The sequence below is a fragment of the Thamnophis elegans genome, unplaced genomic scaffold (genome assembly GCF_009769535.1).
Source record: "Thamnophis elegans isolate rThaEle1 unplaced genomic scaffold, rThaEle1.pri scaffold_42_arrow_ctg1, whole genome shotgun sequence".
Taxonomy (NCBI): Eukaryota; Metazoa; Chordata; class Lepidosauria; order Squamata; family Colubridae; genus Thamnophis; species Thamnophis elegans.
The window spans coordinates 182,225-194,926 of NW_022473894.1; the positions used below are offsets into that span (position 1 = coordinate 182,225).

The 12,702-nt window shown below is 47.2% G+C and overlaps 1 protein-coding gene across 3 annotated transcripts in view; it reads right to left on the bottom strand.

Annotated features, from left to right (window-relative positions):
* LOC116523541 (serine/threonine-protein kinase MRCK gamma-like) overlaps positions 1-12,702 on the bottom strand; it is a 187,355-nt gene that overhangs the window by 171,678 nt on the left and 2,975 nt on the right. For all 3 annotated transcript variants that reach the window (XR_004257087.1, XM_032238651.1, XM_032238652.1), the window contains exons 4-6: positions 11,393-11,490; positions 10,752-10,836; positions 7,384-7,504 (exon numbers count right to left, since the gene is read on the bottom strand). Coding sequence is in view for 2 of the 3 variants with exons in the window: in XM_032238651.1 (XP_032094542.1) it covers positions 7,384-7,504; positions 10,752-10,836; positions 11,393-11,490 (304 nt within the window). In the remaining variant the exon portion in view is untranslated. The remainder of the gene's footprint in view (positions 1-7,383; positions 7,505-10,751; positions 10,837-11,392; positions 11,491-12,702) is intronic.

Below are 12,702 nucleotides of genomic sequence, written 5' to 3' on the forward strand. Positions count from 1 at the left end.
GATCGGAGATAATTCGGTCGGGAACCCCATGCAAACGGTAGATGTGGGAAAGGAACAGTTTAGCCAACGCCTTGGCGGAAGGAATTTTGTGACAAGGCACGAAATGAACTTGCTTGGAAAACAAATCAGTGACCACCCAGATGACAGTATGCCCCTGGCTCTCGGGAAGCTCAACAATAAAGTCCATAGAAATCTCCTTCCAAGGGGCAACCGGGCGGGCGACGGACTGTAGAAGTCCCTGCGGTTTCCCCGGCGGTTTTTTGGCGGTAGCGCAAACTGGGCAACTGGCCACATAAAGTTCAATGTCCTTTTTTAAAGAGGGCCACCAGAATTGTCGCTTTACGAGGTGCAAAGTTTTTACAAAACCAAAATGACCCGCCATTCTGGAGTCATGAGCGCGACGAAGGACGACAAGTCGTAGGGAAGCGGGGATGTATAATTTAGCACCAATCCACGGTAGATCGTCCCTCATGGTGCACTCGTCCCGATGGTTCAGAAACCAGTCGTCTTGAGGAAGAGCCGTTTTGAGGTCAGAAAGTAGATCTTGAGGCACTTCCTTCTGAGCGTGGGTCTGTTGACGTGTGAGTACCGGAGCTGCCAGGAGCGGTTGGACGATACTCAGTTTAGAACAATTATATTGAGGTAACCGGGACAAAGCATCAGCCATGAAGTTCTTTCCGCCCGGGATATACTTTAGAGTGAAATTGAAACGGTTGAAATATTGGGCCCAACGCATCTGTTTGGGGGAGAGACGACGAGGCGTTCGCAACGCTTCCAAGTTCTTGTGGTCAGTCCAAACCTCAAATGGGTGTTTAGAGCCTTCTAGGAAATGGCGCCAAGTAGCGAGGGCCCAACGGACCGCAAAAGCCTCCTTCTCCCAAACCGCCCAGCGCCGCTCCGTGTCAGTGAGTTTACGGGAGGTGTATGCGCAAGGCTGTAAGTTACCTTGGTCGTTGGCTTGCAGCAGAACGGCCCCTACGGCGACATCACTGGCATCAGCCTGGACAACGAAAGGCTGGTTGAGATCAGGATGTTTAAGAACTGGTTCAGCGGCAAAAAGGCGTTTAAGCTTTTCGAATGCCGCCTGGCATTCCATGGTCCAGTCCAAAGGCTTATTGGGTTTAGGCTTCGGGTCGCCTTTCGTCTTGAGCAAATTAGTAATAGGGAGAGCAATGTTGGCAAAAGAGGGAATAAATTGACGGTAGAAATTAGCGAAGCCCAAAAATTTTTGCAATTGTTTACGAGTTGTGGGCGCGTCCCATTCAGTGACCGCCTTCACCTTTTCAGGGTCCATTTCAATGCCATCAGGGGAGATGCGGTAGCCCAGATAGTCAATAGTAGTTTGGTGAAACTCACACTTAGACAATTTGGCATAAAGGTTAGCGGCACGGAGTTTTTTCAAAACAGTGCGCACCAGATTGACGTGGTGGTCGTAAGTGCGGGTATAAATGAGGATATCGTCCAGGTATACGATAACGCCCTTATAGAGATGATCGTGCAGGATCTCATTAATAAATTGCATGAACACAGCAGGAGCCCCCTGTAGGCCAAAAGGCATAACCCGGAACTGGAAACAACCAAGAGGGCAGTTGAACGCGGTCTTCCATTCGTCCCCTTCCTTAATGCGTACCCTATAGTAAGCTTCTCGCAGGTCCAATTTTGTGAAGATGCGGCCCTTCCCCAGTTGTGCCAACAAGTCCTTCATCAACGGAAGTGGGTAGAGGTTTTGAGTGGAGATGGCGTTAAGGTTTCTAAAGTCACAGCATAAGCGAAGAGAACCATCTTTCTTTTCACGAAACAGTACAGGGGCAGCCACTTTGGGTCGGGCTGGTTCAATGAAACCACGTTTCAAATTTTTGTCAATGAAAGAACGCATCTCCTCCATTTCCCTGGGTGACATGGAGTAAATGCGGGGTTTTGGGAGCTTAACCCCGGCTAAAATGTCTATGGAGCAATCAGTAGGCCTGTGGGGGGGCAGAATGTCCGAAGATTGTTCGCTGAAGACTTCCTTAAGGTCCAGATATTCTTTCGGAATTTTCTCCTCCCCTGCAATCCTCTCCTGCCCTCTAGCGGCTACTTCAGGAACGTCAGTGACGGCAGGCAGGTCCGGAGAGCCCTCCCCCACTGGAGGCACCTTCGGGCGAACGCGTAAGCGGCCTGACCGCCAATTTATGTGAGGGTTCCACTTCCGAAGCCATGGGATGCCCAAAATGAGTGGCCTGTCCATGCCAGGTGCGACCACAAAAGAGATTAATTCAGTATGGGTACCCATTCTCATTTCCAAAGGCTCAGTAAAAAAATGGGCGGGTCCCCCCCCGCAATGGATCCATCTATTTGGCAAAACACAATTGGGGTTTTCAAAGTGCGCAATTTGAGGCCTAATTTCTCTACCATGGCTGGATTGATCATGGATCGGGAACAGCCTGAATCAAGTAAAGCCAGGAGGGTGGCAGGTGTCCCCTCAGGAGGAACTTTTAATTCAATAGGGATTAGCAGGGGCCCCTTGTTTGAACTCACCCAGTGAGGCAATGTGTCGTCATCGGAGTCCTCTGAAGAAGAGGAGTTAGCATCTGCGTCACCCTCTAATGGCTGGGCAAAAGGAGGGGGGTTGGATTCCCCAGCGAAAGCCGTTTCCTTCTTCTTCTTTTCAGGGCCTCTGGCAGACTTTTCCTCACGTCTGGGAGGGGTTTGGGCAGAGAGGGGCAATTTAGCCCGACATTCGGGGGCGGTGTGCCCAAGCTTGCCACAGCGAAAGCATGTTAAAGGTCTGGAGAAGCCAGAAGGGGGCCCTCTCGCCCCGCCTCGTCGTTTGGAAAGCGATTGAGTGGCAGGAGGGGGGAGGGACTTGGCAGCCCTCTCTTTCCGCTTCCTTCTTTCTTCTTTGGCATAACGGAGATGGGTTAAGTCGAGCTCAGCGTCGGCAGCATGCTCAAACCAAGTGATTAAACGTCTCGGCAGGTTACGATTGACACATTGCTGATAAATGTCTTCATTCAACCCTTCAGCAAATCTGTCCAGAAGAGCGTCCTCCCCCCAGCCTCTCATGTATTGGGAAAGACACTGAAATTCTTGGATGTATTGGGCGACAGGTCTATCGTCTTGTGCAAAGGTTAAAAACTTCAATTTGTTCCGCTTCTCAGTTAACGGGTCATCAAAACGTTGGCGGAAAGCCTCCATAAAACGGTTGAAATTCCCCAAGAGGGGAGAGCCCGACATATGCAACGCAGTCGACCATGTAGCCGCCTCACCATCCAATGACAAAAGAATCATCCTGACCCTCAAGGTGTCAGTTTCAAAGTCCCGGCCATAAATCTCCATGTAGTTAAACACTTGCATAAGAAAGGAGGGAAGGCTAGCAGAACTACCATTAAAACGCACAGGCAAGGGAGGGATTTTAGCCATCCGATGTCTTCGGGGGGGGGGGAGGTCCTCCTTGATCAGCAAAACCTCTAGCCGCAGGGGGTGACGCGGGCCGAGGGGGGGGGGAGATGCCTGGCGTGGGTAACGTTGCCAATTTCTCCAGTCTCTTTCCTCCTCCCCCCTTTTCTCCCCCAAATATGTTTGACCCCAATAATCAGGTAATTCACTCCTCTGGGGTTTTCTCATGGGCCCCTGGTGCTGATAACTTCTCCATTCTCCTTCATCGCCCCCTCTTCTTTCCCCAAAGTACCTTTGGCTCCAATAGTCAGGGAACTCACTCGCCTGGGGTTTTCTCACGGCACCTGGCTCCAGCGAAGTTTGTCAGGGTGGTCTTTGGGTGAGCCCAGCATTCCAGCTTGTCTCTATCTCTTTTTGTCCCACCGAAGTTGACCATCGGGGTGGGGGGGAAGGTTCAGGCTGGCTGGAAATTTGCAGTTGAAATAAATCTTCGTGCAAGGGTCGGTCAGGCGGGCTGGGCTCGTGTAAAGAAAGGTCGGGAGGTCCTAGTTCACTGGAATCCGCCCCTCCGACGGCGCCCTCCTCCTCTCTGATCGGAGAAGACATTATTTCCCTTCTCGGTAGACGTAAATCTCCTGGAAAGGGTTATTAATGAGACTTTGCTTCTTGTCAAGCCCCACTCCACTCCATAATTAGGAAAGAAGACTAAGAGACTCCATGGGTTGGAAATCAAAAGTACTTTTACTAATTATAAATGGTAAGCGAGCAGTAGCGAAGCAAAGTCTGATTAATATGGCGCGAAAGCAATTGATATATAGGATAGCCCGTTCCCCCCCCCCGTTAGGATCAAAGCTCCAGTCCAATCATAAGTCCTTCAAATGTCAGGTGTGAGATAACTTCAAAAAGACAGGCCGAAGATGGAATGTGTAGGCCGTTGATGCAGGCGGGAAACACATACGCATGCGCAATCCCAACGACTGGTACATCCTAGAACATTCCTCCAGCACATCAATTAACCCCTCCCAAATACACGCTCCCCCCCTTCCCGTTTCATGGCAGCTGAAGCAACAGCAAAGCAGAAGCTGACAAACAGTTTGAACTGCTGTCTCGTTTGCTGGACATTTGCGCAACATTCCAAGCGTCAAGCGCCAATTGCGAGCGAGGTTTCAGCCTGAGGAATGCCAGGCATGAAATGTGCCACTCAAAGACTATACTTTTCCGCTCACCCTGAAAAAAAAAAGGCTCTCTGCTCAGCTTTTAGATTGTTAGACTGGCTAGAGAGAGACATGGCACCAACAGGGTCCTGGCCTGGGTCCTGGCATTTTGCAGGCAACCTGTCCTCTCACATTCCTTTGGAATGCAACCCATCACATTTGAATCAGATTTTGCCAATTATCCTATTAAAAGATAATCCTATTATTCTAAAATATGACTAACTCGATATTAAAAATGTAAATATTTAATCCTGATAAATAATAGCAGTAATTGTTATTTAGTATGATTAAAATCAGTATTGATATATCAATATAATATCTATCAAAATTGACAATAAACACTAAAATAACAATACAAATATATAATGTGGAATATAAATGTAATAAATATAATATATAAATGCAACATAAATGTAATAAAATAATTTATCATGAAACTCTCCCCCTTTAAAGTAGTAAGATCAATTAAATAGTCTAGCAAGTTTGGACAATATGCTATATGTTATGTTACTTAAGAATATATATACCTCAGAATCAGATACAACATCCACATCATTTCCAACTGAGTCAATAAAATCATATGCCATGCCAAAACTATTTTAAATAAAGATATGAAATTAATCAAGTATTGCATTTATTTTTCAAAATGAATGTACAATTTTTTTTATTATTTAAGTTTTGTACCCTATCTTTTCTAACTAACGTTAACTTTAAAAAGATGTTACATCAGACTACAATACAAGTAATTAAATGAAGACTAAAATAAGTGTTTTGGCATATTGAGCTTTTTATATTTCTTTCTTATATTGCTTCCTTAGTTGAGAACTTGCTCCTCAGCTTACTTATGCATTAACTGTTTGTTGCTTTTATGGTTTATTCATTCACTGCTCCATCTTCAGTTTTTTTCACAGGGGGCAGGGCTTCCTTCCTTCCTTCCTTCCTTCCTTCCTTCCTTCCTTCCTTCCTTCCTTCCTTCCCCTCCTTTGGCCACCAATTTTGATCCAATTCTCTCTCTCTCTCTCTCTCTCTCTCTCTCTCTTTCTCTCTCTCTCTCTCACACACACACGTTCTTTGGGGGGGGTTGAATTACTCTGCCTCACTGCACAAAGTCGGCTCAGCATGTGTTTGGCCCCCACTTACGCCGAATCAAATCCGCAGCCGGCGGGACCAGGGGGTTGCATTTCAAAGCCGCCAGTCCTCTTGCTTCTTCTCCTTCACCGGCAAAGCTCCCGCTGGTGCCCCCGCCCATGACAGCGGTGGTGGTGCCTCCCCCTCCGCTCGGAGCACCTCAGCTGGGCTCTGGGTTATCCCTGCCGTCGCCTCCACCTCTGCCGCTTTCCTACTAGCTCCCGCGGCCTCAAAAGCACGGCAGAGGAGGAAGGGGGAGGGATAACGCGGGGGCCAGCTCAGGTGCTCCGCGTGGAGGGAGAGGCACCACTGCCACGGGCAGCTCATCAAAACAAGTCTGGGGAGGTCCTTTGCGGGCGGCCAGTTCTAGCCGCCTGCAAAGGACTTCCCCACGTTTGCTTTGGTAGAAATCTCTGCGCAGCAGTTAGAAACTGCTGCGCGGGGGTTTCGAGCCACATGTGTGGCCGCGCAGCCGCGCACCTTAGAGGGAACAGTGCATACGGTATTTATTTAGTCTACCCGTAGCCCTCGAGTTAGGGCCACAATTAAGTCCAAACTTTCTGCCGTTAAATGAGACAGTTAAGCGAATTTTGCTCCGTTTTGCAACCTGCCTCGCCCCCATTGTTAAGTGAAGCACTGCAGTGGGGAAGTTGGTAACATGGTTGTTAAGTGAATCTGACTTCCCCATTCACTTGGCTGGTGAGAAGGTCGCAAAAGGGGATCGTGTGACACCTCCCGCCCCCCAGGACACAGTGACCGGCATAATTTTGCCAAGCAGTTGAATCACATCACATGACCCTAGGGATGCTGCAACGGTCGTAAGTGTGGGAAAACTATCATAAGTCTCTTTTTTCAGTACCTGTTCTGACCGAGGCTTCCTGAGAGCCTGAAGCAAACTCCTTGTCTCAACAAAAACCCCTTTTATTAATTTGTTGTGAATTCTGCTCCTTCACATCCAGCAAAGTCTTTCAAAGGAGGATTTATGGTCACAGAACTTATCTGGCTTGGAGAGCTGCCACGCCGATCTCTGCAAAATGTGGCCAGGAGTCTCGGAGAGTCACGAACCAATGAAATGAACTAATTGTCTCTCCTGCAAACTCCACTCCCCTTTCGCTCCTCTTTTATTCCCTCTGGGAGGGGCCATTCACTGTCCACCTATGGCCTTTCTCCCAAGTCAACCCCTGTTCTTTAGCTCTTCCCTTCGTCTGGCAGCTCTGCGCATGCGCACACTGGGAACAGGCTCCAGGACTGGCCCATCTTCCTCCCCAACTTCCTCACTGTCCGAATCTGCTGCCAGCTCTACTGGCCACGACAGTGCTTCTATAACTTTGAATGGTCATTAAATGAATTGTTGTAAGTCGAGGACTACTTGTTAAGCAAAAATTTGTTATAAGCTGCTGAGAGTCGCCTTGTGGTGAGATGGATGGCGAACAAATTTAATAAATCATAAGAATAAAAATATCCAACCATTTGGAGTTGCATTGTATGCTGAGCCACATCAAAACGAACCAGGGTTATAATTAACCAACCTCGGCCTGCAGCGCAAACCTTTTGCTTTGCTTAGCTAAATGAGAACGGCCGTGGGTTTCGCGACAGCTTGTGTAAGGTCTGAGTAACAGCGGTCAGAAAATCCCCAGGCTGCCCCTTCTCCGATCGGCCTCACCTCCTCTGATGTTGCCGCTCCTCCTCGGAGATGCAGAAAGAGAAGCACCGCTTGTGCCTAGTCCTCATGAGGTATCGCCGGCTGTTATCAGTGGTCTGAGGGATTTCGAACTCATCCTGGTCTGGAGAAGGAAGGAAGGAAGGAAATTTAGGCTCCTCACACACCAAATTTAGATTTGCACAAGGCACTGGCATTAGTGAATGATTTAATTAGCAGATTAACAGAGTTGGAAGGGACCTTGGAGGTCATCTAGTCCAACCCCCTCGCCCAATCAGGAGACACTACACCATTTCTGACAGAGGGCAGTCCAGTCTCTTCTTGAAAGCTTCCAGGGATGAAGCTCCCACAACTTCCGAAGGCAACTTCTGTTCCATGGGTTGATTGTTCTCCCTGTCAGAAAATTCCTCCTTATTTCCAGGTTGAATCTCTCCTTGGTCAGTTTCCATCCATTGTTCCTTCTCTGGCTTTCGGAGGCTTTGGAAAATAGCTTGACCCCCTTCCTCCTCTCTGGGGCAGCCTCTCAAATATTGGAAGATGCTCTCCTGTCTCCCCTGGTCCTTCTCTTCCCTAGACTAGCCAGGCCCAGTTCCTGCAACCGTCCATCATCTGTTTGAGCCTCCAGCCCCCTCATCATCCTGGTTGCTCTTCTCTGCCCTCTTTCTAGAGTCTCAACCTCTTTTTTATAGCATGGTGACTAAAACTGGATCCAGTACTCTAGGTGTCGCCTTACTAACGCTTTACAGAGCGGTAGTAGCACCTTTTGGCTAGTTGGTTAGTCTCAAATACAACGCAATGTGATAACTTCTCATTGCACTTTTATTGTGAACTTTAAAAGTATAAAAAGAGATGGTCCTTGACTTACGACCACAACTGAGCCCCCAAATTTCCATTGCTAAGTGAGACGTTAGTTAAATGAGTTTGGCCCCATTTTACCTTTCTTTCCACAGTTGCTAAGCAAATCACTGCAGTTGATAAGTTACTTGCCTGGTCGTTAAGTGAATCTGGCTTCCCCATGACCCCGGGACATTGCGACCATCATAAATATGAAACCAGCTTCCAAGCATCCAAATATAAACCACATGACCAACAATGGTCGTAAGTGTACAAAACGGTCGTAAGTCAGATTTTTCAGTGCTGTTGTGGCTTTGAACAGTCACCAAAGAACTGCTGCAAATGTGTGTGTGTGTGTGTGTGTGTGTGTGTATGTATGTATGTATGTGTGTATGTATATGTGTGTGTGCATGTGTTGTATTTGTGCTGATAAATAAATAAAGGGGGACTAGTATAGATCTATTTCAAGCTATTTAGCTCTCATCAGCTAGCCGTAACCTTGCTGGGATTTGAACCTGTGCTGTATTACATATTAAGCAGTTGTGTTAACCACTAAGCCACAAGGTTCTCCTCATCAGCTGAGCCAGGGAAGTAGGTATGTATTTGGTGTCACAACACCTGGTATGCCCAAATATGGGAGGAAGCAGACCACCGTTCCCTCTAAGTTGCGCGGCTGCGCGACCGCGCACGTGGAAAGAAACCCCCGCGCAGCAGTTTCTAACTGCCGCGCAGAGATTTCTGTAAAGCAAATGTGGGGAAGTCCTTTGCAGGCGGCTACAACTGGCCGCCTGCAAAGGACCTCCCCAGATTTGTTTTGAAGAGCACGGCTCTTGAAAGGGGGATTCCTTCCTGCGAGACCCCGTCCAGAAAATGCAGGGAGAGGTAGCGGAAACCTGGGGCTGCTTCTCCTGCGTCCGCTGGACTGTGGGGCTGGGAAGGGGTGGGAAGAGCGGCGGGGCTGGCGGTGGCCGGCGGTGGCAGGCTGATTCACCTCCTCCTCCTCCAACAGCACTGCCGGATTTCCGCCCAACGCTGCGGGGGCGCCAGCGGGAGCATTGGCGGCTTCACTTCAGCCGCAGTGCTGGACAGCAAATGTGTTTGGTGCTGTTGGAGGAGGAGGAGGAGGCGGCAGCAATAGCACCTGAGGAGTGAGGACAGGACAAGAAGCAATGGAAACTTGTCAGAAGGAGACTCAAGCTGGAAATAAGGAGAAATCTGACAGTAAGAATAATTAAAATCAATGGAATCTTAATTCATTTGCTACAGGTTTTCAAAAGACTGGACGGCCATTTGTCTCAGATGATATAAAGACTCCTGCCTTGGACAAGGGGCTGGACTAGAAGACCTCCAGTATCCCTTCTGATTCTATGATTTTAAAAACCACAAGCTTTTTACAGCTCGCTTGCAACTTTACCAAATTTAATTCAGCCATTTCCTTTTGTTATTAAATGGGTATTGCTAGTTCAATGCACATGCGCTCCACTTTTAAGATGCTGAAAAAATCCCCATGACCGGCAACAAAATTCATTCTTCCACTCTTATCTTGCCCTAACTTCTGAAATCCTGAAATATAGATCTATAAAATTTAGTGAAAATATTGCTATCTATTTTAATACAGAACTCGTAAAACAGATTGGGACAAATGATATTAGTGCTCTGGGATAATAGCAGGTTTACTCTATTTGGATTTTCAGATAAAAGGTATCTTTTGTGCTAAGTTCTAACAATGTAGTTCTCTAATGTAACTATGAAACAGTCCAAATATATAATTCCCCTCAGGGAGGAATTCTGGGAGTTGAAGTCCACAAGTCTTAAAGCTGTCACGTTTGAAGACCCCTGGGGTTTTTTTCCCCTAAAGGGTTAGGGGTGCAAGGGTCTTGTAACAACAGCTTTAAGACTTGCGTGCTTCAAATGCCAGAATTTCTGAGCCAACATTTTGGTTGCTAAGCAGGAGCGTTGTTAAGTGATACTGATATTATATAACACTTTTAATTAAGCGGGTACCTTGAATAAACATAACTTTGAGTTTCAAATAATACTGATTTTGTTGTTGTCTTAGGTGACATCTGTGAAAAAAATTCAGGTGCTCAGGCATGAAAATATGCCGCTCAAACACTATACTTTTCTGCTCACACTGAAAAAAAATTAGAGGGAACATTGAAGCAGACTGCTTCCATTCGCTGTCTATCGGCTCGTCACAAGAGACCAAGAGAACTTTACTGGGATACCTTTACTGGATGGTCTCTTGTGACGAGCCGATAGACAGAGAATGGAAGCAGTAGACTTCCTCTCATATTTGGGCATACCAGGGGTTGTGACACTAAATAAATACATACATACATACATACATATACTGGTTTCATTTTAATGTAAGCTGCTCAGCGAGATGGATAGCAAGCAAATTTAATAAATAAACCTGCAGATTCCCAAAATAATCACACTTAAAGCTAAGTTGGACTGTTGTGGGAATGCAGCGTCGAATTCCCTCCGCAAAGTCCTGGGTTTCGTGCTTTACCTGCTTGGAGGCCCCTCCTTACCTGCGGCTTTGTTCCCGAGGTAGGTCAGCCGGACTTTTTCGCTGCCAAAGGTGCACAAGGAGCCCTCGGGATTCAGTGCGCGCACCTGAGCGGAGGAAACAGGGATGAGCCAGGGTGGTTAGAGTGCAGTCCTTCAGGCTAACTCTGCTGACTGCCTGCAGTTTGGCAGTTCAAATCCCAACAGGCTCAAGGTTGACACAGCCCGCCATCCTTCCGAGGTTGTAAAATGAGGACCTAGATTGTTGACTCTGTAAACCGCTTAGAGCGGGCTGTAAAAGCACTGTGGAGCTGTATATAAGTCTAAGTGCTATTGCCTTTCCTTCCTTCCTTCCTTCCTTCCTTCCTTCCTTCCTTCCTTTCTCCCTCCCTCCCTCCCTCCCTCCCTCCCTCCCTCCCTTCCTTCCTTCCTTCCTTGTTAGAATGCAATATTACAGGCTAATTCTGCCGCCTGCCAGCAGTTCGATCCTGATCAGCTCAAGGTTGATTCAACCTTCTGTCCTTCCAAGTAGGGTAAAATGAGGACCGAGCACTGTGAAGCTGTATACGAGTCTAAGTGCTATTGCTCTTCCTTCCTTCCTTCCTTCCTTCCTTCATTCATTCATTCATTCATTCATTCATTCATTCATTCGAACATGGTGCACCTTTTTCAGACAGATAGTCTGAATCCACTCCGCCTTCCGGACGTCAAAGATATCGAGGCTGTTTTCGCTGAATACAGACAAATAAGGAGCATTGTAACCTAAAACAGGAAAGAGCGCAGGGTTAATGCCGGTGTGCCAAGCATGCCCCTCATGCCGGCGGCCACCCACATCCTCCCGCAATCCTGCCGATTATGCTGCGATCGGCTTCATGCTGGTTTACCAAATAAGCCACCACGGGCTGGGCTTTGTAGCCAAGGGGCCATGCCCAGGGGTGGGTTCCGGCGGCTGCTACTGCCGGTTCGCCTTGCGCATGTGTGTGCTTGATGCGTGATTGATACATGCCTTGATGCGTGCTCCACGTGCATGCACAGTACTAAAAAATACTTCTGTGCATGCGCAGAAGTAAAAAACAAGACGGCAGTGCCTATGGCACCACGAAGAGAACCGGTTCAGGGGTGTGGCAGGCCAAGTTACTACCTATTTGGCTGAACCGGTCTGTACTGGCAGGAACCTACTTCTGGCCACGCCTCATTAAATTAGAATTACAAATATTGGAGTAGAATTCATATTCTAATACAGAAGATTCGTAAAAGTGAATATAAAGATAAAACCAGAAACTTTTCTTTGGGGTTTAATGGAAAAAGACTTTTGGGGGAAACTTTGATATTATATATGTTGATGGCGGCAAGATTACGTCACGCACAAAAACGGAAGGGCATTTCGATTGGCCCAAGGGACGAATGGCTGCAAAAGTTGATGGAGTTAGCAGAGATGGATAAATTGACTGCTTTGATCAGAGAAAAACAATAATTACTTTTGATTGCACTTGGAAACCACTTCTGGACTTTGTGCTCGAGGTGGAAAAAAATTATGAAACTTTGATTTTGAGTTTTACCGATTAGATAGATTTATTAAGAGCGAAATGGCTAATTTATGCTATTATGTAAAAATAGAAAGTTGAGGTTGGATGTTAGTATCTTGTTTTACTGCATCAAAAAGGAATCGGAAGTCACCGCCTTTTCTTCTTTTCTGCACTCTTCCCTTTCCCTTTCCTATTTTTCCTACTGAAAATAGAATAGAATAGTATAGGATAGAATAACAGAAGTTGGAAGGGACCTTGGAGGTCTTCTAGTCCAACCCCCTATTCAAGCAGGAAAACTGACCTACACAGATAAGTGACTATCTAGTCTCTTCTTAAAATGACCAGTGATGGAGCACCCACAATTTCTAGTGGCAAACTGTTCCACTGGTTCTGTTTGCTGTGAGCGTGTTACTTGGAACCCTGATAGAGCCCAGTGGCAAACACAGGC